Here is a 27035-nt window from a genome sequence, read left to right on the forward strand (position 1 = left end):
TTTCTAGTGCGTTTGCTCTTTAGTCACTCTATTAAAACGACAACTCCCAGCATCCCCTGACGCTACCAGGACATGCTAGGCGCAGTAGTTTCTGGGCAGTTACGGCCCGCAGACCATCCTACACTCTCCGAATTGTCACGTGACTGAGAGTTTCCCTTCATCTCTCGCAATACGAGCCCCGACCAATCAGCCGCCTGCTTTTTTTTTCCCGCCTGGAGTGACGGTCACGTGACGCCGCTTGTTATGGAGCCGGCTGGGTAGTTCCGTTCCGTTCTGTGGTGGTCATGGCGGCGGCCTCTGGGGCAGGCTGTTAGGCTGAGCCTGCTCTCTCGTCGGACATCTTCCCGCTTTCCTGTCACTCGTGCGTTCCTGTGGAGAATAAGTATGTTGTGTGTGTGTGCGCGATACTACAACGCCCATCATTGTGGTGTAGCCTGAGGCGGTTAGGGCATGCTGGGGAGTCTGGGGACTGTAGTTTCAGAGCAGTGTATTATCGGTGTGGGTATCTCTACAATAGGCAGGTCTTGTGGCTGGTGGGCTCTGACCCCCGATTGGTGCCAAGGAGCGGTTGTCCATAGCAACCAGTCTGATTACAGCGCTTGGCTCTAGGGCCCATTCACACAGCAGCTGCGGCTGTCCGCAGGTCGCGGCTTTGAACTTCTGCAGGCGGACCCCGTGGGTCACTTAGGTTGTCCCCGTGGGTCTTTCATACGTTGGGAGCAGGGATGAGCATAAAACGGTTTCCATACTGTACGGAGCGAGCGTTCCGTACAGTATTAGAATGTATTGGCTCCGATGAGCCTAAGGTAAGGTATTACTTCGCGAAATCTCACGAGAAGTCGCGAAGTAATAACAGGCTCATCGGAGCCAATACATTCTAATACTGTACGGAACGCTCGCTCCGTATAGTATGGAAACGAAGTTTTATGCGAATAAGTCGATTCGCTCATCCCTGGTTGTGAGCCATGGCCAATACTCCGTGTTATGGGGGCTTTTGCTTGGGATTATAACATTTCTAGTGCGTTTGCTCTTTAGTCACTCTATTAAAACGACAACTCCCAGCATCCCCTGAAGCTACTAGGACATGCTAGGCGCAGTAGTTTCTGGGTGCCAAGGAGCGGTTGTCCATAGCAACCAGTCTGATTACAGCGCTTGGCTCTAGGGCCCATTCACACAGCAGCTGCGGCCGTCCGTCCGCAGGTCGCGGCTTTGAACTTCTGCAGGCGGACACCACGCTGGAACTGCAGCGGCCAATCCCACTGTATGAACGGGCCCTTAAAGGGGTTCTCTGGGATTTACCTCTCCGTTATGAGGTGGGCGGGGTTCTGACTACTGCCATACCCCGCTAATCAGTAGCTCGCCAAGCACAGCGCCACACATTGTATAGTGTCTGTGCTTGGTATTGCAGCTCAGCCCCCCCCCCCCCCCCCCCCCCCCCCCCCCCCCGGTTTGGCTTATGATCCTGGTTTCTTGTAGAAGCTGTAATAGTGGCCGGATCACCCAGCTTTCCTGGAAACAGATATAATCCTACAAGGCATCTGCTTCGGATTGACCTTTCTGTCTTCCTGTAGGTCCAGCATCTATGGCGCAGAGGAAGCGGGGTCGGCCCCGTGCCTCCCAGAACACTTCACTCCATCAGGTACGGTTTGGTGCTTATCAGACGCTTCGTTGAACAGGTCCCTCGTTTTGTCCTTGCGTTTAAGAGCCGCGGTCAGCATGATCAACCCTATGAAACCAGGCGTATTTCCTGGTAGGGTTGATCATGCTGATACCTTAGTTATCTTTGTATGTAGCAGCTTTCCCTGCAATAACAGCATTTTTATTATGCTAAGTCGGGGTTTCAAGCACCAAATGGTGGGCAGAAGGCTTGGAGCACCCCTATACTACCCCATCTCCTCTGTGCATGCCCCCATCCCTCTGTTACAGTAGACTCCCCCCATTTTGGTGGGGGTCCTACTGCTGGGTCCCCCCTAATCTAATGCTGTTGTCGTGGTGGTTTTTTTTTTTTTTTTTTTTTTTTTTTTTTTCTTCCCCCTTGTTAATTCTCCGCCAGTTCCTTACCTGATAGAGGGCAATCCATTCTTGAAACATGTACAGACATTAATAAATATGGATCCTGTTCTCAAGTATCACCAGTGATTTTAATACTGGGGGGGTTCAGGGGAGGGGGCGGACTGCGTCACCAATGATGATTAACATTTAATACAGGAGGCTGGTGCGGCACCTGAGGGGTTAACTGCCGCTGATTGATGCTCCCGCCTCCTGGATTTGTATTAAACATTTACTATGGTGGCGCAGTGCGCCCACCCTCTCTCCTTATTAGTGGCAGCAGCGGCACAGGGGGGCGGCAGTGCTTCCTTCTCCCCTGTGCTGCTGAGAACATGTTCTCTGATACTAAACTGTGTAATAGCGAAGCCTAGGATCGAAAAAAGGCAAATGCCGGTATTGAGGTCGATACCAGACAAAAGTATCGAAAATTCGTTACCCGAAACAACCCTACATCTGTGCCTCCCCTGCAGGTAAAAGGGCATCAGAGGTGTGTGATTTTATTTTTTTGTTGTGGTGTGTATGGACATAGCGTCTTTTATTGTGTGCGGATATAACCCCTATAGGCCATATAAATGCTTGGTGTGCTCAGAGCAGGCTTTGGCGAGACCATTCCTTGGCTGTTTATACCACACCGCACATCAATCCACTGCAGCGACCAGAATGAGGCATGACAGTCCGTGTCCTCGTCGGTGTAAGTTGCAGGACAAGTTCAGCTCCTTTATGTCTGCATGCGATGTGTTTTCAGTGTTCGGGCTGCGTCTCCCTGGATCCCCCAGTCATACTGATATTCTTATGAAGCACTGAGGGAGATTTATCAAAACTAGTGGAGCGGAATAACGGAGGTCGTGTCCATAGCAAACACTGCGAATCTGATATTTCAGAAGTGTTTTTGAAAAATAAAACACTGGACCATGAGGCACACATGCCCAACCTGCAGCCCTCCAGCTGTTTCAAAACTACAATTCCCAGCATACCCGTACAGCCCACAGCAGGGAATGGTGGGAGTTGTAGTTTTACACCAGCTGGAGGGCCGCAGGTTGGGCATTGAACGCACCTGCTGTCAGTCACCCATGTGGAATCTTAATGCCTGCGTTTCTGCTTGTGCAGGATGGCGATGTGGATATGGAGGAAGAAATTTCGTTCACTCAAACCCAGACGCTGACACAGGCGCAGAGGAATTTGGAGAAGCATTCTCCTGAGCAAGTGAGCCTGAAGGTACATGTGGCTTGTGCGCTGTCGGGGGTCTTCATCTGAATATATAATGCTCTGCACGTATACCGCACATAGTACGTCAGTGTTAAGGACTGATCTAATAAACACTTTCCACATGAGAGATTACAGCATAGGGAGGGCTTGTGGGTTTTATGCTTGGCACCAGAGATAATTTATAACCCAGCTAGAGGTTTGTCTTTAATAAGATTAATACCGAAGCACCGGTACGCGCTCTCTCTGGGCCTATTGTCAAGTATATGGTTGGTTGTCTTCGTAGGTTGGAGAGCTGGTTCAGTACCTGCTGATCAAGGACCAGAAGAAACTGCCCATTAAGCGTGCAGGTATGTGTACTTTAAACGCTACGTAAGGGCCCATTCACACGACTGTATATTTGTGTCCGCATCCGTTCCGCAATTCTTCGGAACCATTCATTTCAGCTGTCCGCATCCGTACGTCTGTTCCACGGCCCCTCAAAAAAGATAGAACATGTCCTGTTCTTGGTATTTTGCGGTCCGGAAGAAAATGGATACAGTTGTCTGAGCCCTAATAGTGATGTACTGTTATGTCGCAGAGCACAGGTAGTTAATGCTGGGTCCGTGCGATCGCCTGCTGGTGCCCAGTTCCCACTGGCGGGGAAAAAGAGAGAACTACGATCCCAGCAGTTCAGAAGAAGGAGAAAAAATTGCAAATTGGCCATTTTAACCCTTTTTCTCCTATTTGCTGTATTGGAAAAATATTTTAATAGTACGGGCGTTTTCGGTTGCGGTGATACCCATGATGTTTGTTTTTTGTTTATGTATTTTTTTTATTATACGGAAAGGGGTTGATTAAGGTTTTTTTTTTTTTTTTTTTTAGATTTTGAAACTTTTTTTATGATTTTGAAACTCATATTTGAGCCTACAGAATCCAATTTTGAACATTCATGAAATTTTAATTTTTGTTTTACATCCATTTAAATGTCAGAATTGCTCATTCTTATGTTGGTCTGCTGCCTGCTGGCCAAAATAAGAATTGCAGCTTAAATGCCCTAGGTCTCTTCAGCGAGATCCAGCGCATTTAAATCAATTACCGGCATCCTCATTGACCACATAGGATGCTGTTTTTTCACCCTGGTCATTTTTAGCATATAGTGAATGTCAGAAAAAAAATTGCAAATTATTATTATTTTTTTAAATACAAAATATAGTAAAAAAACAACTTTAATAAGGCTGTATGAACAGAAAAGTAGAAAGGTTTATTGGACTTGGAAGTGCTAAAATAGATAGATATATATAGATAGATATATAGATAGATATATATAGATAGATATATATATATTTTCTCTATCTCTCTCATATATACACACACACACACACACACACACACACACACACACACACACACTGCAGCACATCCAATAGTGAAAAAAAAACCTGTGGGATCCTTTATTCACCCAAGCAGCGACGTTTCGGTCCGCTTGCTGGGACCATTTTTAAGCATTTGAAAATGGTCCCAGCAAGCGGACCGAAACATCGCTGCTTGGGTGAATAAAGGATCCCACAGTTTTTTTTCACCGTTGGATGTGCTGCGGTGTACTTATTTATTCTAGATTTGACACTGTGGTAGAGTGTTGACATCCCTGGCACTCAGTACTTGCTACAAGGTTTTTTGCCTTCTCACCTCCCAAAAAATGCTATGAAAAGGTCACATGTATCAGTAAAAAAAAAACAGATCACTCTGTAGAAAAATTGATCTCACACATGGGTGTCGAGTGTAGTGACACAATTCAATTTACTTTTTCTACAGTTTTAATATATATATATATATATATATATATATATATATATATATATATATAATATTTTTTTTTAAGTACTAAAGCATTCATTTTTTTTATTTAAGCTGTGCACCCTTTCCTGTGAAGCCCTTAATTTCTTCTAAGCAATGCCCCCTTGTTGCACAAGGTGGAATTAAGGATCTTATTTATGAAAACTGTCAGGAAAACTGTGTTGCCCCCATAGCAACCAGTCAGAGCTCACGTTAAATTTTTTCAGAACAGTTTAAGAAATAAAAGTTGAGCTCTGGTTGCTATGGGCAACAGACAGTTTTCCCTGTTACACTGGGCCTCACTTATGAAAACTGTCTATCTAAAACTGTCTAAATTCCACAAATTTCACCAATATTCTGGTACAGTTTTAGTAGCAAATCTGCCATATAGATATATATATTTTTTATTTTTATTTTTCTTTCATTTACAGATATTGTAAAGAATGTGGTGAAAGAATACAAAGATGTTTATCTTGAAATTCTTCAACGTGCCAAGAAGGCATTGCTAGACGTAAGTGATTCTGTAACTGTTACAGCATTAAATGGCAGCGGACGTGCAGATTTGACCAGTGTCACCAGTGTGCTGATGTGAGGTGGTGGCAGTCACTGTGCATTTTAATGCTGGCAGAGAAGAGTCTGGCTTATTTATGAGTTCACACTTGGGGTACTTTCACACTAGTTTTTTCTTTTCCGGTGTTGAGTTCTGTCACAGGGGCTAAATACCAGAGGAAAAAAAACAAAACTGATCAGTTCAGTCCCTCTTACGTTTTCGGATTCGGCATTCGTTTCCATTGAAATGGATCCGGTACTAAGTGTTCCAGAAAACCGGATCCGGTTTCTTGATCTGTGTATGCGCAGACCTTTAAAAATTAGGGGGAAAAAAAGAAATACCGGATCCGTTTTTCCGGATGACAACTGGAAAGACGGACCCGGTATTGCAATGCATATGTCAGACAGATCCGTCTCACAAATGCATCCATTTGCGTCCGGATTGCCGGATCCGGCAGGCAGTGCCTGAATCCTCTGCCGCAAGTGTGAAAGTACCCTGTCCACTTGCCGATGATTGATTCATAGTTAATGACACTGGAGAACTCTGCCCCATGGGTATTGGTGCTAGGAGGCAGTCACTAGGTTTAAAAAGTATTTGCTCCACCCCGATGGGCTATACCCTCCGCACAGACACGAGGACAGACAAGTATTCTCTAACCTTTTCCTGGTTTCTCTCCTCCTAGCAGGGTCAGAACCACTTCTTGGCCACAGGGCTCCACATCCACCCACTGCTATCCCCAGTCCAGGGCTGGCTGATGCTGCATTCCCCACCTTTTCTCCTGTTCCCTGGGGCACGCCCTCATCCTGACGCTCATCATCCTTTAACAAGTTCTGTTCAAAGCTTTTCACCATTCAAAAGAACGTTCTCTCTCCATCCATTCAAGAAACTCCCTCTTTACACACGTTCAGTGGTGACATCTCTAGCGTTACTGACTCGACATCCCCATCACTCAGTTTCGGCAGCGTTTTCTGTGTTCGCTTTGCGGTAGGTTGACAGTTCAAATGTCACACTGTCCTTCAACCTGGCCACATTAAGGTCGTGGAAACTTTTATGGCACTTCTCCGCACCAGGGATGTTGCCATGATCCTTTTGTCCAGCCTGCCGATCAACCTGGATTTCTTTCATTGGTTCTGGTGGATCATCAACTTGTACCTTCTATTGGATGCGTTTCTTGGGCATGCTCCTCCGCACCCACTCAGGCAGGGTTCTCCTTTCTCTGGATCAGAGAGCATATTTCCACTAGCGTTCTCTAACAGCACTGGAGAAAGATTTGGTATCTCAGAGAACCACCTTTAACGCTTTCAAGACCAGGGCTGTGGAGTCGGAGGCAATTTTGGGTACTCTGAGTGTATTATTTTCTGTTATAACATGGTTATAAGGGAAAATAATAGCATTCTGAATGCATAGTACAATAGGGCTGGAGGGGGTTAAAAAATAATAATAATAATTTAACTTTCCTTAATCCACTTGCTCGCGCAGCCCGGCATCTCTTCTGTGCTGTGTGCAGGAAAAGGACCTGTGGTGACGTCACTCCGGTCATCACATGGTCCATCACATGATCTTTTACCATGGTGATGGATCATGTGATGACCTGAGTGACGTCACCACAGGTCCTGTTCCTGCACACAGCAAAGACAAACAGAAGAGATGCCGGCTGCGCAAGTAAGTAGATTAAGGTGTTACTTTTTTATTTATTTTTTTAAACCCCTCCAGCGCTATTGTACTATGCATGCTGTATTCAGAATGCTATTATTTACCCTTATAACCATGTTATAAGGGAAAATAATAATGATCGGGTCTCCATTCCGATCGTCTCCTAGCAACCGTGCGTGAAAATCGCACCGCATCCGCACTTGCTTGCGATTTTCACGCAGCCCCATTCACTTCTATGGGGCCTGCGTTGCATGGAAAATGCACAATATAGAACATGCTGCGATTTTCACGTAACGCGCAAGTGATGCGTGAAAATCGCCGCTCATGTGCACAGCCCCATAGAAATGAATGGGTCCGGATTCAGTGCGGGTGCAATGCGTTCACTTCACGCATTGCACCCGCGCAGAAATCTCGCCCGTGAGAAAGGGGCCTAAGGGTTTAACAGCTTCCTCCAAGTCTTCCATCTCCAGATGAAATCAGTTTGCGATCAAGGAAGCCTATGTGGCCAGGTAAAGGGCCCGCTCCTTCCCCCTGGGAACTTCTGCGGCAATTCAGCGTGAAGCACCCATCTCCCTAGTCTGCCATCTGGGCCTCTGCCCACCCCTTTTGTGAAGTTTTACCACATCAACCTCTTGGTTTCTGCCCATAGCGGCTTCGGTCGTACGGTTCTGCAAGTGGCTGTGCGTTAGGGCTCATGCGCACGGACGTGTGGCGGCCATTCCGTGCATTGGGGACTGCAATTTGCATGTGCATGAGCCCTTAGGCTATTCTTTCCTACCCCCTAGGATGTCCCGTGGTGCTACCCCTCCCCCTCCCCCCATGCCATTAACAAGAAATTTGGATTTTTGTACTTACTGTAAATTTCCTTTTTTCTAACCGAATGCATTGGGAGAACAGGAAAGGGATTTTGTGGTAACTTTTCTCCCTATGAGAAACCTGTAAATCGGTGCGGAGCCTGGGAACTCCTGAATAAGGGCTCATGTACACGACCATATGTATTTTGCGGTCCGCAGAAAATACGGATGACATCCGTTCCGCAAAATACGGAATGCACGCGGAACAGCTCGCCCTTCATAGAATAGTCCAATCCTTGTCCGTAATGCAGACAATAATAGGACATGTTCTGTCTTTCTGCGGAACGGAAATACGGACATACAGAAACGGAATGCACACTGAGTAACTTACGTTTTATTCTTATTTATTTTGAGGACCCATTTAAGTGAATGGTTCCGCAAAAAAAGTAACGGACACAGAAAGAAAATACGTTCTTGTGCACGAGGCCTATGCCGGACTCTTCTCTGGCAGCCCATGACTCTTCTTGCAGGCGCGCCGCCCGAATTAAACTATAATTATTTGGCAATTAGCACATGTGTGATCAGAATCCTAATGCTCAGACCAATCGGAACTTTTTTTTATTTACTTTTTTTCCTGCAGGTTTTTGGTTTTCAGCTGGAGGAAATTGACACCAAGAACCATATTTATATCCTTATAAATAACTTGGACCGCGTGGACGGAGACGAAATGAAAGTGTAAGAACTTTGGAAAGTAGAAAATAACAATGAAATAGGTGGGATGTTCATGAATGAAGGATAGATCTCTATTTAAAGGGGATGGTCTTCATTGAGTAACTCTGCGCTCTTTTCCATTATGCAGTGTTATTCCATGGGGCCACATTGACTGGTCATGTGCCCCTCTATCAGCGGCCATGTTGGCTACTGAAGTCTCGTACAGTTAGCGGAGAGACTACTATATCAAGGGGGCAGAACTTCCAATATTAGGAAATTGGGGCAGATGCTTTTATTTTAATATATCAGAAAGTCACATAGCATTCTGTTAACACTTTGGCCAAACCCTTTAAAGAGGACCTTTCACTCGTATACAAACTAAAAACTAACTATCTGTGGGCAGAGCGGCGCCCAGGGGTCCCCCTGCACTTACTAGTATGCCTGGGCGCAGCTCCGTTCGCCCGGTATAGGCTCCGGTGTCTCAGCTCCGTCTGTTGTATTGGACTGATTTTTTTGTAGGAGGCGTGTCCCTTGCTGCAGTGCTGGCCAATCGCAGCACACAGCTCATAGCCAGTCTATGAGCTGTGTGCTGCGATTGGCCAGCACTGCAGCAAGGGACACGCCTCCTACAAAAAAATCAGTCTAGTACAACAGACGGAGCTGAGACACCGGAGCCTATACCGGGCGAACGGAGTGGCGCCCAGGCATACTAGTAAGTGCAGGGGGACCCCTGGGCGCCGCTCTGCCCACAGATAGTTAGTTTTTAGTTTGTATACGAGTGAAAGGTCCTCTTTAAGGTGTCTTATGGGGGTTATACAGGAATTTGATCATGATGGCCTTATCCTAAGACCCTGCCATTCAGCGTTTTTTTTTTTTTTTATCAGATTTTTATTAACTATTATTCAATTATACAAAAATAAACATGACATATCAGCAGCGGATACAATAAGAGATATAGGTCCAAGGCCCCTTCATCCATAGTTTAATATTAACAGTAACTATCCCACCCTTAAATTAAGCCCAACCACGCCCCGGCGATGAAACGGGCACAGCAGCAACAATAAAAGTATATCGCATTGGAACACCAACAGACAAACTCCTGATCCTCTTCAATACAGTGTTGCCTATCCACCTCCACGCCAGGTTGACTCGCCTATTCTTCATTCTACATTGTGGGGTTTGTATGAGGAAGTCCTGCATCAACACAGATCTCTGCGACCCTTCCTCCCAAAAATAAAAGTTCCACAGCCGTGAGCCCTGTTATACCACAATGGACCTACATTCAACCCAATTACTTTTATGATATGCTAATTACCTGTCTACCAGCAAGTAGGGCGTCTACTTGCTGGTAGCAGCTGCAGAAAACCGCCCCCCTCCTCTTGTTGATTAACAGGGCCAGCCGCGATCTCCTCCTCTGGCTGGCCCTGTCAGCATTTCAAAAATCGTGCGCCTGTGTTGATTCGGCGCAGGCGCTCTCAGATAAGGAGGCTCGCCTCATCAGCACTCCCTCAGTGCGCCTGCGCCGATGACGTCTTCTCTTTCGGTGACGTCATCGGCGCAGGCGCACTGAGGGAGTGCTGAGGAGGCGAGCCTCCTTATCTGAGCGCCTGCGCCGAATCAACACAGGAGGAGGAGATCGCGGCTGGCCCTGTCAATCAACAAGAGGAGGGGGCGGTTTTCTGCGGCTGCTACTAGCAAGTAGACACCCTACTTGCTGGTAGACAGGTAATTAGCAGGTAATCTACTGAACGAAAATTAATAACATAATGTATAGCAATATCGCAGGATAGGGATTATAAGTACACAAAAAAAATGAGTTTAGTGGGCTGACAGAAGCCCTTTAATTTCCTGACCTGGGATAGCGAGTGCTGCACTCCGGTGCGTGAGCGTCGGTTTTTAATGTCCAAGATTTCCAGTACACATGTCCTCGGACCGGGCGAAACCGCAACCTGATAGGCGTCTTGGATATCTGCTAGCACACCCGACCAGAAGTTTCCAAGCCTCGCACGCTCTCAGAAGATGTGCAGCAAGGATGCAGGACTCGCTCCACGTCTAGGGCAGGAGGCATCATTCCTAACTCCAATCTGGAGCAGAGTTCTATATACCCGGTGAATAAGAAATAACTGGGACATACGCTGACCCTTACGTAATGATAACTGAGGCGTCAAGGCTAAAACTGCTTTTATAGGCATTCCATTATTCATTCCGTCATAATAGTCTATGGGCTGCATAATGGATCCGTTCCGTTTCTGTTATGCAGCAGAGGACTCCCCTGCATAACTGAAATGGGACAGATCCGTTTTGCAGCCCATAGACTTCTATTATGACCAAATGCCTCTAAAGGCATTCAGTCATAGTCCGTGGTAACGGAATCCATAACGCAATTCTCCTTTTACCACCAAAGTGTGAACGAATTTCAAAATATGAAATTCGCTCATCCCTAGTGATCACCTCTCAGCTCACTAAGCACAGCGCCGTTCATTGTTTAGTGGCTGTGCTTGGTATTGCAGCTCAGGCCCATTCACTTGAATGAGACTGAGCTGCTCTTAGGCCACGTGACAGATGTATGGTGAGGTCCTTGGCCTAGGAAGAGGCGTAGGCGCTTTTGGAACGGCTGATCTGATATTGATGACTTATCCTGAGAATAGGCCGTCAATACATTGAAGGGGTTATTCAAAAATTTAATAGTCGAGTAATAGACCGGTTTACAACATAGTGATCTGAGGTGGAAGTAAATTGACACATCTCTTACCTTCTTATTACAGGGATGAGAATACCGCAAAAATGGGCTTACTGACAGTCATCCTGAGCCTAATCTTCATGAAGGGGAACACTGCTAAAGAGGGTAAGTAGCTTCCAGCTGAGCCAATAAGTAAACCTTATGGAAAAATGTTATGGAACTTTTTCTTTTCAATTAGACAGCTCCCTTGGGGTGCGACCACCACATGGGCAGATTTTTTATTTATTTTTTAGCCATGATCGCATGCAGGAAAATCAGCATTGTAAGCCCTCGTCCACACTTCTGTTTGTCAGACGTGGGCTTCCACATTTTCCACGGACAGCACACCTACCCATTGATTTTAAATGTGTCTGTTCACACATTAGTTTTTTATTTTTTTTAACTGACCATGGGTCAGTAAAAAAAAATAAATAAAAAATCAGACATGCACTACTTTGTACCGTGATGCGGACCAAACACGCCCATTAAAGTCTATGGGTCTGTGAAAATCGTAGACAAAACACGGTTGGCATCGGTGGTGCATCTGTTTTTCACGGAAGACAGATATGCTCTTGAAATAAATTTTCAGCTGAGCAACGTCTGTGGATCACGAATGGACACACAGACCATCCACGGACATCTTTAGGGGTTAAATAAGGATGTGTGTTTTTTTTTTTTTTTTTTTTTTTTTTTCTCTCTCCTTCTCTCCCCATGTCTGTAATACTGACACAGAAATGTGAATAAGGCCTAAAGTGCGAAATCCACAATGAAACGGTGGAGCATTTAAAATCCGCACCACAGGTCCCTTTCCACAGTTTTTCTCTGCCCCCCTGCAGAGCGGGATTGAGTTTTCTCATCCTCTTTGCTGGTACTGTCAGACTGGATTTTCCATCTGCAATTCTACGATGGACAATCTGTAGCATACTTGTCAGTGAATAGAAGCGTTTATTTTAATTTTTTTCCATCTTTTGGAAGTCCTTTTTATATGCTTTATTCACAAAACACTGGATGTCTCTAAATATTTTACATCCTATAGATTCTGAACACACTGATATGCAAGGAGAGGTGCTGATTGTACATCTGACTTGCATCATATTAAATTTAGTTTAGCTGTTATGTCTCTTTGCAGCTGCCATCTGGGAGACCCTGCGTCGTCTGCGCATTGAGCCAAGGTATGTTCACACAGCACAGTGGTTAAAGTGGACCCCCCTAATGTAATAATTCTGGAGCATCTACTCTTATGACTGAGTTGTGCCATTCTCTGTTAATCCTTTTATCAATGGATGACCAACTGGGTTACCAGTTGGGGATGTGTCCCCCGCGCAATCATGTGCTGCCAGTGTGAGGCTGAGATGCACACCCAGTTGGTGCTTCAGTCATAAATTTGTATTAGGAATAGATGCTCCAGAATTTTTACGTAGGGAGTGCTGGTAGTTACTAACACATGTCTATAACAGTTACTGAGCACTATAATTTCTCATCCGTATCATTGGGGGACACAGGCTTGACCTTGGGTATAGCTATTGCCACTAGGAGGCGACACTAAGGTCCCTCCAGCTATACCTTTCCAACAGGTTTAGCTTGGTGTCTGTAGGAGGCAGACCTCCCTGCTTTGCAGGTCTGCTGATATCCTTTTCCTTTCTTCTAGTGGGATTACAGGCAGTCCTAGCTGCCTCCACTCCCACCTGGGAGACCATGGGGTCCCCAAGCCTGCTGCTTCTTCCCGGTCTCCAGAAGACAAAGGAGGACCAGAGGTTTTTAAAGCCTCTACATCCTGCCTTCGGGTCACCACGGCAGGTCCCCTCTGTTTCTGGTCTAGCAGCCCTCCCCAAGGGGCTGCTCACTGAAGGTGGTGACCTGGCTGCAACCAGGGGGCAGGCAGAACACGCCAGACAGGTATGTATTCCTGGCTCCAACCCCCCCCCCCCCCCCCCCTCCCCCCCCTTTTCTCAGGTAAAGGGTAGCCCTTTGTGCTTGCCAACAGGGCCATTGTGGAAATGCTGGTGTGTTTGGCCGCGTGGCCACCCACTGACCAGTCAGACTCTGGGGACACCTCTGCTACTCTCTATCGCGGCTGTTCTGTAAAACGGGCCAGACCACCCTCTCCTCGAAGGGCGTCTGCGTTCAGTTTCTTCCATCTCCTTGCGTCCTCTAAAGAATAAGTTGTCAGACGCTGACTTTGTCTCACTGGAGGTCTAGCCTTCCCAACTGTCCGCTATGGTAGACAATCTCATTGCAGCGGTCATAGAAACCTTACAGGTTGAGGACCGTACGCCCTAATCTGCCAGTTCTAGTTTTTCCTTCAAGTGATCCCGTCGCTCTCTAAAAGTTTTCCCCAACCACCTGGAGTTTGATTCCTCTCTCTCCAAGGAATGGAACTTCCCTGACAAGCGTTTTGCTTAGACGTCTTATCCCTTTTCAGAGGATTTGACAAACAAGTGGTCCTCCTCTCCGGTTGTTGACCCTCCAGTATCCCGCCTGGCTAAGAATACCACCTTGCCTAATGCGGATGGGGCTTCCTTCTCGCACCCCAGAGATAAGAAATTGGATGCAGCTGGCACTGCCCTGCGCCCGTTTTTTTCCTCTACATGGGTCGGCAAGACTATGACAGAGTGGGCAAACAAGCAACGTCGGAGACTCTCCTCAGGGGAACTTTCGGATATTGTAGTGCAACTTTCCCACGCCAACTTTTACATTTGTAAAGGCCTCTCTGGACACGGCCAGGCTTTTGGCCTGCTCTTTGGCCCTTTTGGTGGCTATTTGCCGTACCCTGTGGCTATCTTGTTGGGCGGCGGATAATGATTCTAAACGGGCCTTGACGTCCCTCCCATTTGCAAGTAACAGGCTTTTCTGGATGAGATTATCTCTGATGCTACAGGAGGTAAAAACACCCGTTTGCCACAGAGTAGGATGCGTTTCAACAGGTCTAAAAAGCACAAACCTCTTTTTCGGCCCTTTCTGAGTTCCTCCAGCCCGAAGCGACCAGCTGACAAATCTGCCCCAGAGCAGAAGCGCAAGCCTCGCCCTCCCTGGCATCCTCTCCAGCAGAGCTCCAAGCCCTATACCCCCCCCAAATCCTCCTCTGCATGACGTGTGGTCTTTATTGCCCCCCAGTGGGAGGTCGTCTTCATCTGTTCCAGCATGTTTGTCTAGCTCTCATCTTGGATGCCTGGGTACGAGAAGTCATTTTGGAGGGTTGCAAACTGGAGTCCCGGTCCCCACCGTCTCCCTTTTTTTTTAAAAAAATTTTTAATTCACTCTTCTCCCTCTGCCGCCTACTTCAAGACCGTTTTTGTGGATTCTACTCCAATCTCTTTATGGTCCCCAAAAAAGGAGGATACAGTCCATTCCATCCTAGTCTTTAAAGCCCTTAACCGCTTCCTTTTGGCTCTGTGGTTTCCGGATGAAGTCCCTGCGATCGGTCACTGCATCCATGGAATTTGGCTTCACTTTCTGCGGTTCAGACCTTTCTGCAGGGGGTGGCGCATGCTGCGCCCCCTTACCGGCTTCTGTTGAACCCTTGCAATGTATAGATAGCAGGACCGCAGGTTGGCGCAAAGACACCTTACCAGGATTCTTGAGTAGAGAAAAAAGGATCATCTTTATTGAGTATTTATTTTTTTGCCAATTTTAAAAACTTGTTTTGGGGGTCTAGAGCCCCCTTCATCAGGTTAAAATGGCTTAACCTTTTAGCCTGATAAAGGGTGCTATAGACCCCTAAAACGCGTTTTTAAAATTGGCAAAAAAGAATAGTCAATAAAGAAGAATATCCTTTTATTCTCTACCCAAGTCTCCTGGTAAGGTGTCTTTGCGCCAACCTGTAGTCATGCTACCTACACATTGCAAATTTTTTGGAGAAGACTGGGCCTCATCACCTGAAGCTTTGGGACACGACGGCTGCATACCCGTTTGCCAGACATGTTTTACTCACAAACGCACGATAGAGTTGTGCCTTTTCATTGCACAAATCCATAAGGTGAGCCTGCAGTTTTTAGTGGGGGGCCTCTTGGGCAGTACATCATGGGGCTTTGGCCCTTCAGGTGTGCAGGGTGCTTACCTGGTCGTCTTTGCACACCTTTTTCCAAATTTTGCAGAGTGCACACCTTTTGCATCTTCTGACGCTTCTCTGGAGCGTAGAGTTTTGCAGATGGCGGTTCTCTGATTGGCCGGATGGCTTCTTCATTTATGACTCACCCCTGGGTCCCAAGGTCTCTGTAACGTCCCAAGGTCAAGCCTGTGTCCCCCAATGAGACGGATGAGAAAACTATATATATATATTTTTTTTTTTCTTGCCGTAAAATCTGTTTCTCTTCCATTCATTGGGAGACACAGCTCCCACCCATTCTCTCTGGTTACGGCCCTCGTTGTGGCCTGCGTGATTCTGGGTTTATACATTGTTCGGTCCCCCCCCCCCCCCCCCCCCCCTTTTTGCTTCTAGATGCACAAAATGTATGAGCTTAGTCCCTGTAGGAAGGGTATAGCTGGAGGGAGGATCTCACACTTGTGCTTAGAGTCGCCTCCGAGTGGCAACAGCTATCCCCATGGTCAAGCCTGTGTCCCCCTAATGAATGGAAGAGAAACAGATTTTACGGAAAGTACAAAAATCTATTTTATTTTACTTTTAACCCCCTGCCCCTTGCATTTCTTGTAGTGAGCAACACACAGACTTTGGAGATGTGAAAAAACTTGTGACGGATGAATTTGTAAAGCAGAAGTAAGTATCCCAAGGGAGAACGGTTGTGATCCCTGGTGTGTCCAGAGCAGCCTGTGCCGAGTTCCTTGCTGTTTACACCACACCACAGAGCAAATGCAGCTTCTCTACGGGTTTACCACCACGTAGGTAAATGCCAAAGATGAAAACTGCAGACACAGGTCTTAACTAAATGGTTGTCTTTTATTCGTGAATCTTTGTCTTGTGGGAAAGCGAACAAGTCTAGAAGGCATTCAACGTCTTTTCTGGTCATCAGAATAAGTTATAAAACAATCCTTCTCCACACAAGTCTCCCCATTATCTATTGCCATTGTGTGGCATTTTTTTATGATTGCATTTTACTAACTTTGGTCTAAAAACTATTTTTTCGAGTTGGTCATTATTAAAAATGGCAGAACTTGTGATACATGGGGTTAAAAATCGGTCTATTTGCAGACGATCATTCGTGAATTCTGTCAGCTTTCTATGTGAAGCCTTATCTCTGATCTCCTGACCTCATAAACACTCATTATAGCTAAACCCTCATCAATATGGCTTAAATGAGTGTTTGAGGGCAGGAGATGAGAACTACACATGAGCTGTCAGGAGTGACAGTCTGCAAGTAGATAATTTATTTTTTTTAAACCCACATGTATCACAAAAACTGCTGAACATTTTTAAAGGGGTATTCCCATCACCGACAATGGGGGCATATCGCTAGGATATGCCCCCATTGTTTGATAGGTGCAGGTTCCACCTCTGGGACCCGGACCTACCAGGAGAACTGAGCAGTGAAATGAAGAGGACGCACTTGCACTACGCAGCCGCCCCCAATTCATTTCTATGGGGCTGCCGAAAATAGCCGAGCACTGGCTCGGCTATTTCCGTCTGCCCAATAGAAATGAATGGGAGCACTCTCCTATTCACTTCTAGGGGAGCAGCGCTTGGTGGTGGACGGACCCTGGGAAATCCGGGGTCCTCCAGCCACAGCTCTCCCCGCTCCGTTCTCATTGTAGGTGCGGGTCCCAGAGGTGGGACCCACACCTATCAGACAATGGGGCATGCCCCCACTGTCTTTGGGAATACCCCTTTTAATAAAGACTAATTGAAAAAATGATTTTTGGCCCAAAATAAGTAAAATGCAATCATAAAAAAAGGCTCCAGTGGTGTCCACAGCCTTTAAAAACTAGTGATTTCCTCATCTAGGTCTCTGAAAGGGGTATTTCACATCTCAAAGGGATCACTTTGTGATCAGCGAGTTTGAGCTCTGGGACTCTCGCCAATCTGGAGAAGGAATGGGCCTTAATGCCAATTCAGCATTGTGGACTCCCCTTTCAGTCCCTCAATCCATAGTGGTGCCCTGGGCACCTGCTATGTAGGGGGACTGCAGCAGTCTCCTTCAAGTAAAGGGTGACCAAGAGGTTGTACAAGATATGAATACCCCTTTAATGTACGTGTAGTTACTGTAGCAGGTTATTAATATAGACCTGACCACTGCTTGGATCCACTCCCACCTTCGGTAAGACAAGTGCAGAGAGGGCCCAGTCTTGACTATGCGGCCATTGAATGATACTGTAGTTATTGCGTGTGCCTTGACTTATACTCCATGAAAGACATGTATAAACTGGTCTTATACATAAAACTGGTGCTAATAGAATTTCTGTTTAGATACCTAGAATATATTAAAATCCCCCACACAGAGCCCCCAGAGTTTGAATTCCGGTGGGGCCCAAGGGCATTTAAAGAAACCTCCAAAATGAAAATCCTGGAGTTCGTCTCTGAGGTAAGAGCTTCTTGGGTATAATTGTCTCATATTGCATCGATGAATAACTTCAGTGTAAGGGCTCATGCGCACGACTATGTATTTTAGAGTCAGCAAAACACTGCTCCACAAAAAAATGTCCGTGTTGATATATCTATCGTAACAATGCCTGTCCTTGTCTGCAAAACAGACAAGGATAGGCGGACACACTGAGTTATTTCAGTTTTTCCAGCCTCATTGAAATGAATGGTTCCACATACGGACCAGTAAAGAAACGGAAGAAAAATATGCATGAGCCCTCCATGTCCTCATGTATGGGGCAGTTGCGCACTATACTCGCTGTTGGAACTCTTTCATGTGAATTATGCGGATTGGCTCAGGGTGCGTTCAGTGAAACTCGCACCATTTTGCAAGCAAGCTCAGTCCGTTTTTTCTGCGCGGGTGCAATGTGTGTTTCACGCGTGTGATAAACCTGAAGGTTTACAAACAACATCTAACAAACATCACTGAAAAATCTTAACCGCATGTAATGCGTTTTTCACTGAAGCCCCATTCACTTCTATGGGGCCAGGGCTGCGCAGAATATAGAACATGCTGCGTCTTTCACGCAACGCAGAACTAAAGTGTGAAAAAAAATAATAATTTTTTTTATAATAATGATGTACACAGACCCATTAAAATGAATGGGTCAGGATTCAGTGCGACGTGTTCACGTCACATATTGCACCCGCTCGTGTGAAAGGGGCCTTACTGCTTGCTCAAGGTCTAAAGCAGAATTTCTTGCATTCACTGATGATCCAGACCTAAAATACCATGGATATGACTGTAGTAAACACTCATCTGTATAAAGTATGTTTCTATTCACTGACAAAGGGAATTTGTCACTGGGATATTTAATGTCAAACCAGGCATAATGCCTAGTAGGGCTGCCCCAGTAAAATCTTGGCCTATGAATGCTTCTTAGCCCACGTAAAGGGCCCTGTACACAGGAAGTGCTAACACCAGAACCTGAAGCGTGTAAATTACATGTTTTACTGAATCTCTTCTTTAGGGAGCATTCGCACGACCAAATAAATGGATCCGCATTCGTTCCGCAAATTTGCGGACCCATTTATTTCAATGGGGCTGCAAAAGATGCAGACAGCACACTATGTGCTGTCCGCATCCGCTGTTCCAGTCCCCCGCAAAAAAGAGAGCATGTCCTATTCTTGTCTGCAACCGGACAAGCTTAGGCATGCTCTATATAGTGCTGGCCATGGGCAGTCCACAAAGTGCGGTACAGACACGGCCGGTATCGGTGTCTTGGGATCCGCAATTTGGGGACTGCAAAACACCTTACGGTCATGTGAATGCACCCTTATATATTGCTCTGCTCAGCTCCTCCTGTTCTATAGCATGCTGCTTGCAGACTGGTGACATGTCCTGTTAACCGCTCCAGGACCGCCTAACGCACGGATGCATCCTGGAGGTGGTCGATTCATTCCTCCTGGACGCATCCGTGCGTCATCTCGCGAGAGACGAGATTTCCTGTGAGCGCGCACACACAGGAACGGAAGGTAAGAGACTGGATCTACAGCCTGCCAGCGGTGATCGTTCGCTGGCAGGCTGTAGATGCGTTTTTTATTTTTAACCCCTAACAGGTATATTAGATGCTGTTTTGATAACAGCGTCTAATATACCTGCTACCTGGTCCTCTGGTGGTCCCTTTTGCTTGGATTGACCACCAGAGGACACGGGTAGCTCTGTAAAGTAGCACCACCCCCCCTCCCTTATTAACCCCTGATCACCCCATATAGACTCCCTGATCAAGGCCCCCCCTCCCCCCAAAATAACATACGAACGTCTGAATGGAGCCTGACCGGGGTGGGGGGGTGGTGGTGATGATGATCACCCCCTATTTCTATAAACTCGCCATGCCTCTTATTAAATACCTTGAGGTGTCGTCTTTCCAAAATGGGGTCACATGTGGGGTATTTATACTGCCCTGGCTTTTTAGGGGCCTGAAAGCGTGAGAAGAAGTCTGGGATCCAAATGTCTAAAAATGCCCTCCTAAAAGGAATTTGGGCCCCTTTGCGCATCTAGGCTGCAAAAAAGTGTCACACATCTGGTATCGCCGTACTCAGGAGAAGTTGGGCAATGTGTTTTGGGGTGTCATTTTACATATACCCATGCTGGGTGAGAAAAATATCTCGGCAAAAGACAACTTTCCCTTTTTTATACAAAGTTGGCATCTGACCAAGATATCTCACCCAGCATGGGTATATGTAAAGATACACCCCAAAACACATTGCCCAACTTCTCCTGAGTACGGGGATACCAGATGTGACACACTTTTGCAGACTAGGTGGGCAAAGGGGCACACATTCCAAAGAGCACCTTTCAGATTTCACCAGCCATTTTTTTTTTTTTTTTTATAGATTTTGATTTCAAACTTTTTTTTTTTCCACGCCCCCCCTCCTCCACTCCCTTTAGGGGTGGGAGGGAATGGTGGAGGGAAGGTAAAGGGGAGAAAGAAATGAATTGAAATTATTAATATTTGATCTTTGCTTATTGTTGGAGCAATGTGTTTTTTATAGATGTACTTTTTCTATGAACTTTGAAATAAAGATATTAAAAAAAAAAAACTACTTTGCATGCATTTGGGCCCCTAAATGCCATGGCAGTATAACTACCCCACAAGTGACCCTATTTTGGAAAGTAGACACCCCAAGGTATTTCATGATGGGCAGTGAGTTCATGGAAGTTTTTATTTTGTCACAAGTTAGTGGAATATGAGACTTTGTAAGGAAAAATAAATAAATTCATTTTCCGCTAACTTGTGACAAAAAATAAAGTTCTATGAACTCACTATGCCCATCAGCGAATACCTTAGGGTGTCTACTTTCCGAAATGGGGTCATTTGTGGGGTTTTTCTACTGTCTGGGCATTGTAGAACCTCAGGAAACATGACAGGTGCTCAGAAAGTCAGAGCTGCTTCAAAAAGTGGAAATTCACATTTTGTACCATAGTTTGGGTAAAAGTTATAGCATTTACAAACTTTTTTTTATCAGACATGTAGAACAATAAATTGAGAAAAATTTATATATATGTAGTTTTTTAGAAAAATTTTACAACTGAAAGTGAAGTCTTTTTTGGCAAAAAATTCAATTAACAACAAAAAAAGTAAAAATGCCAGCAGCAATAAAATACCACCAAATGAAAGCTCCATTAGTGAGAAGAAAAGGAGGTAAAATTCATTTGGGTGGTAAGTTGCGTGACCGAGCGATAAACGGTGAAAGTAGTGTAGTGCCGAAGTGTAAAAAGTGGCCTGGTCATGAAGGGGGTTTCAGGTAGGGCGGTTAAGAAGCGAATCATCTTTCCTCTCAGAACCAGTCCAAAACGTGTCCAGGGGCTGCGTTTAGTTTTGCAGTATTCACTTGGTCGGGCTGTAATACCAGATGCAGCCCATGGATAAAAGTGGTGCTGTTTCTGATCAGAGAAAGATCCTGTCTCATTAAACATAAAACGCTAGTCTTCATTGTGTGTGTTTTTTTTTTTTTTTTTTAAATTTTCTTAACTTTGTTTGTAGATTCAGAAAAAGGATCCGCAGTCCTGGATGACACAGTACAAAGATGCCCAGGAGGGCAGCAGGTCGCCCGCAGCCTCACAGTCAACGAGACGTCGATCGGCTCATACGCCGTAACAAAGGGCACACACACAGGGTCGCTTTTGGGGCTTTTATTAGTACACAGTGCCCTCCGGTGGCAAAGATGCAAAATTACCACTGTCAGAGTTAACGTATTTACATCTGTCTAGTTCAGGTGCATCTTCCATGTTAAATCTGTTTTAAGATGATGTAGAATAAAACCTTGTTAAACGCCTTGTATTCCATCACACCCCATATGTTTCTGGCTGGTCATGATGGCAGCTTTGTGCTAAAGCCTCTACAAAGGAGGTGACGAGATGTGTCCCAAGGACACTAACATCATTGATCATACTCCGGATACCAGAGGTTAAATTAAAAGTCAATAATAATGAAAGACCAGAGAGGAAGCTGGTGAAATACAAGCTGAAGGAGTATAAAAAGATCCAGGAGAGGCACATACTACAGACCTATACAGCCTCTAATTCAGGAGAGCCTCACTGCTTGCATCCACCTATAGCACCACCCCTGACCATTAGGTTGTGTGTGGTATTGCAGCTAAGCCATAGTACCAGATATAACCTGTGGACAGGTATGGTACTAAAGTTGGAAGAAAGCAGCCATGTTTTTCTAATGCTAAATCCTTGTAATGGCCTTAGAGTAGTCAGTGCTTACATTACAGCAGAGGGAACTTTATTTTTTTTTTTCCCCTCCTTTTTTCGAGGGGGAAAACCGACAATCCCATGGACCAAATCCAGGCATTAGAACTAGCCATAAGGCAGGGATAAGAAACATTCAGCACTCCAGCTGTTCGGCAACTACAACTCCCAAAGCTGTCCTTTCACTTTTATAGAAGCCACATAAGAGCCCATGCTGGGAGGTGTAGTTTCTCACAGCTGATCCCTGCATAAGGGCTTAGTCAGACTCAAAGCTGCTGGAATGTCCGCCACCTTTTCTAGGCGTCAACGGCTGCATTGTGGTCGTTCTCGCTCTTCTCAGGGGCTGAAAATTTTCTATCCCTGCCCTAGATACCATAGTGGAATTTGGGAAACTTACAACACTATCTACATTCATTTCAATGAAAAACACCAAAAATCAGATTCTGCAGTGGAAAAAAAAAAAAAAGTTCCCCATTGACATGAATGCACCACCATATTTTTTTGGGCAGCATTTTCCACCATGTGTGAGGGCACCCTTAGGCCCCTTTCACATGAGCAAGTGCCACACATTGGACTCGCAGCGTGCGACGGCCCCCGTCCTGACCTCCCAGCATATTGATTTATGATGCTATGTAACCCTTACAGTTCTGGAATGTATTGTATAACACTGACATAATGCAGTCAGTGTTATACAATACATTCCAGACCTCTAAGGGGTTACACAGCATCATAAATCAATATAATGCTATGTGATCCCAGTCAGTGCTGGAAGGTCAGGACAGGTGCCGTCGCACGCTGTGAGTCCAATCTGTGGAACCTGCTCATGGATTGACCATTATACAGACCCACAAATGCAACTATAGTACAGCCGCACTAAGGGTCCATTCACACATCCATTGTTTCTTTCCTGATCTGTTCCGTTTTTTGCGTAACAGATCTGGACCCATTTATTTTCAATGGGTCCTGAAAAAAAAATCGGACAGCACAATGTCAGATTTTTTTTCAGGACCCATTGAAAATGAATGGGTCCAGATCTGTTCCGCAAAAAACGGAACAGATCAGGAAAGAAACAACGGACGTGTGAATGGACCCTAAACCAGCCTCAGGCATCCATCAGAAACTTAGATGGCTTGTATCCTCAGTCTGTTTGTGACCACTACAACGTGACTTAAAATGGTTTGGGATAAAAAGGGTTAAACCACAACAGTCTAAAACATATCTACAGCTCGTTAGCAGATTTCCTATTGCTCAACTTCCTACTTGACAAAAAAAAAAAATGCATTAAAAAAATAAAAATTCAGCCTCTAATCATTCAGATTTAAAAGTGTGCTGGGACCGTGTCCAACGCCTCCCCGGGATCCCGAGACACCGCTACGTTCTGCAACAGAGCAAGAGGGAGAACGGTTAGTAAGAGCAGGGGAGGTGCATCTCAGGATTAGGGCTCATGCACATGACCGTTTTTTTTTGCTGTCCGCAACACATAGATCCTGAAAAAAATACAGATGATGTCCGTGTGACATCTGTATTGCATCCATTGTAACAATGCCTATCCTTGTCCGCAGGGCTATGGAACGGATAGCATACGGTGTGCTGTCTTTTTTTTTTTGCAGACCTATTCAAAATGAAAGGGGCCATAGGATGCGGACCCGTTCAGACGAGCAAGTATTCCACACGGGTGCAATGCAAATTCATTGTGCCCGCACGGAATCCGGACCCGTTCATTTTAATGGCGCCGTGTACACGTGCGTTGCATGAAAAATCGCAGCATCTTCTATAGTCTGCGATTTTCACGCAACACTGGACCCATCGAAGTGAATGGAGCTGGGTGAAAATCGCATCTGCAGGCAAGTGCGGATGCGATGCGTTTTCACCGATGGTTGCTAAGAAATGTTTGTATAATGGGTGCACCCGCGCGATAAAAACGGCATGCGATCACAGACAAAACTGAATGACTGTTTGCAAAACCACTAATTTTTTCACTGAACGCAACGCTTGCGGACCTAATCCGCACAAAGCTCAGCTGCAAAATAATACTAAATAGACACAGCAACAAAATACTGCGTTGTGTTTTGTGGCCTGCAAAACACGGATGCCGGCCATGTAGGTTTTCGCAATTAACGGAACGGGCCAACCATTGTTTTTTGTGGATAGCACACGGAGCGCTGTCCGCATCTTTTGAGCCCAATTGTAAGTGAATGGGTCCGTTATGTTTGCGGCTCAGATGCTGACCCAAACGACGATCATGTGAATGAGACCTTAAAGAGGTTGTTCAGCCTTTTTAGAATACAAGGCACTTACTAATGTATTGTGATTCTCCATATTGCTTCCTTTGCTGGCTGGATTCATTTTTCCATCACATTATACACTGCTCGTTTCCATGGTTACGACCACTGCTGCAGCACAGATAGGTGGTGGCGGGGACGGGAGCTGCTGTGCGAGCTCCTGTGGTCCCAGCGTGACCACCCCTGCTGGATTGCAGGGTGGTCGGAACCCCTGGCTATGAGCAGGGTATAATGTAATGGAAAAGATGAACCAAGCTAGGAATGAAGGCAATATGGACAATCACAATACATTAGTAAGTGCCTTGTATTAACTTTCTCTACATGATAAATGCCATTTACTGAAGTGAGGCAGCCCCTCTAAGGCAACTAGGTGAAGTGCATAAATATACACACTACATATTTATTAACCCCCACTCTTCCCTGCATACTGGTCTCCATCCTGCGAGAGGTGAGCTGGCGAACCTATCGGCCAGGTGCTGTAATGACACTCATTGCTGTTCTGGCAATAACGGGGTGTCTATTATTTGGGACCCTCACCAAATGCTGAATTCTCTAAAAGGTTATTTGAAAGCGCCTATTCTGAACCAGACCACTAATTGGCGCAGTCTTTCACGTAAGCCGTCTACTCACCAATGGCTTTTCTCGGTGTGTATTTACGGCTTCCACATTCAGGTAGATCGATTCTACTTTACAACCTGTAGGAAGAGAAGTTACACGGACACTTACTACGGATAAAATGTTTTGAAACAGGCAAAATAGTTTCATAAGAAGATGTAGGGGACATCTGGCCTAAAGCCGTCCACGTCTTGACAACCAGCTGTTCTTAAAGGGCTGTGTGTCAAGTCTTCATGTGATCCCCTATCTGAGCGCTTGGACTTCCACCGATCCAGAGAACAGCCCGATGGAACAGCAGGCCGCCCAGACTCCCATTCATTCTCTATGGAACGGCCAGAGATGGAGTACAGAGCTCCGACGTTTCATTTCCAATGGTCCCACAAAGAATAAATGGAGCGGCAGGGCACTTGAGGGGCCTATCGAGCCATCAGGACATGCCTCATCACTATGATCAAGGCGGTTCAACCTCTAGGACCACCACCCAATCCAGAGAATTAAGGATCCACAGAGCCGATTCGGCACCGCATCCACTTATTTTTGGACCAGGAGCGCACTTAAGCCTCATTCACACGTCCATGCTCAAATCCGTGATCAGTGGTGGATCCGTGTGTCAGTTTTTTGCTGTCCGTGTGCCATCCGTGTTTTACTGACCCTGCACAGCTAAAAAATAATTTTCAAAAGCATCTCTTCCTAATGATCAGTGAAACACAGATGGCATCCGTGGTTTTCACGGATCCATAGACTATAATGGGCGTGATGGATCTGTGAGCACGGACAAAATAGAGCGTCCGTGCTATAAAAACGGACCCATGGATCGTGCTGAAAACACTGATGTCTGAATACACACATTAAAATGAATGGTCAAAATGAGTGGACAACACTGACGTGTGAATGAGGCTTTAGGCGGGGGCGGGGGGGGTACAAAATCAGTGGGAATCCTACAAATCAGACTTTCACTGATCAAAAAGTGATGGACAACCCCTTTAAAGTGAGGGCATATGGCTGCAGAGTTATTTTTTTGTTCTATGTTTCTAACTAATCAAATGTAAAGGCTTTACCATGCACTTACTGCATCTACAGTTGCTGCTCTCTCAGATTTCACTGAGGGTCACATGACCTGTGATGTCAGCTTGTTTCGGGCACAAGACTGAGGGAGCTGATGACGTCACTGTGCTGGCCACTCCCCCTGGATTCTTCAGGAAAAGCTTTAACCCCTTCAGCAGCACAAACTCAGGGCTGAAGGCTTTACTGAGTAGCTGCAGGCAGTGATGAGACAAATGCTGGGCACAGGAGCTGACAGACTAGAGGAGTTCTGCAGAGCATTGCACAAGTACAGGTAGGTTTGTATCAGCAGGGTCATAGTACAGCTGGGACTTGTAGTCCTACACATAAAACCTTCTGCTGAGTATCCCAGCAGGCAGACACGTCACTCAAGCCAGAATTATTCACTCCTTTTGCAGAGCAGGGGAGGGACAGAGGTTGTTGTTAGTGCAGGTAAACAAAGGGCCAGAAGAGAACCAGGGAAATGAGGAAATACCTTTTTATTGCCTAAAACTTGCTTAGCTTAGTTATATATTGCTGCCCATCAGATTTACAGTGCTATATATATATATATATATATATATATTTTTTTTTTTTTTTCATTGGGAACCACAGATTGCATGGGCACCATCCATGAGGCTGGCACAGACGGATGCAATCTCATTAAACTTGAATGGGCCCGTGATCTGTCTGCTTCGGTGCCTCCATTCCGCGTCTTCCGGATTGCGGACCCATTCAAGTGCATGTGCTCTGTATCACGGATGCAGAGCCAAACTACAACTCCCAGTATACAAACATGCTTGGCTGTTCTTCTAACTCCCATTCTGGGAGTTGTAGTTTCTGACCTGCTGGAGGTTGCCATTCCCTGCC

The 27035-nt window shown here is 45.8% G+C and overlaps 2 protein-coding genes across 5 annotated transcripts in view; one reads left to right on the top strand and one right to left on the bottom strand.

Moving 5' to 3' along the window:
- Positions 1 to 216: 216 nt before the first annotated feature.
- LOC122946003 (non-structural maintenance of chromosomes element 3 homolog) lies at positions 217 to 21809 on the top strand. Its single transcript, XM_044305273.1, has 11 exons — positions 217 to 382; positions 1572 to 1639; positions 3157 to 3264; positions 3539 to 3602; positions 5499 to 5578; positions 8705 to 8799; positions 11541 to 11620; positions 12624 to 12666; positions 16146 to 16208; positions 17853 to 17967; positions 21515 to 21809. Exons 2-11 carry the CDS (start codon positions 1583 to 1585, stop codon positions 21626 to 21628), a joined length of 819 nt encoding a protein of 272 aa, XP_044161208.1. The 5' UTR covers positions 217 to 382; positions 1572 to 1582; the 3' UTR covers positions 21629 to 21809.
- A 1397-nt stretch (positions 21810 to 23206) lies between these two features.
- The window catches only part of PFKFB1 (6-phosphofructo-2-kinase/fructose-2,6-biphosphatase 1), a 52911-nt gene continuing 49082 nt past the window's right edge, over positions 23207 to 27035 (bottom strand). For 2 of the 4 annotated variants that reach the window (XM_044305268.1, XM_044305270.1), the window contains exons 13-14: positions 25140 to 25204; positions 23207 to 23605 (exon numbers count right to left, since the gene is read on the bottom strand). In XM_044305268.1, the coding sequence (XP_044161203.1) occupies positions 23546 to 23605; positions 25140 to 25204 (125 nt within the window). In that variant the 3' untranslated portion in view covers positions 23207 to 23545. The remainder of the gene's footprint in view (positions 23606 to 25139; positions 25205 to 27035) is intronic. The other 2 variants (XM_044305272.1, XM_044305271.1) reach the window with 1 other exon arrangement.

This window comes from Bufo gargarizans, chromosome 9, assembly GCF_014858855.1.
Source record: "Bufo gargarizans isolate SCDJY-AF-19 chromosome 9, ASM1485885v1, whole genome shotgun sequence".
Taxonomy (NCBI): domain Eukaryota; kingdom Metazoa; phylum Chordata; class Amphibia; order Anura; family Bufonidae; genus Bufo; species Bufo gargarizans.

Bases quoted from the DNA above. Each gene is read 5' to 3' on its own strand.
- LOC122946003 (XM_044305273.1), top strand. From the start codon at position 1,583: ATGGCGCAGAGGAAGCGGGGTCGGCCCCGTGCCTCCCAGAACACTTCA. The intron at 3,265-3,538 runs GTACATGTGGCT...TTGTCTTCGTAG, and splicing joins CTGAGCAAGTGAGCCTGAAG to GTTGGAGAGCTGGTTCAGTA. The intron at 5,579-8,704 runs GTAAGTGATTCT...TTTTTCCTGCAG, and splicing joins CCAAGAAGGCATTGCTAGAC to GTTTTTGGTTTTCAGCTGGA.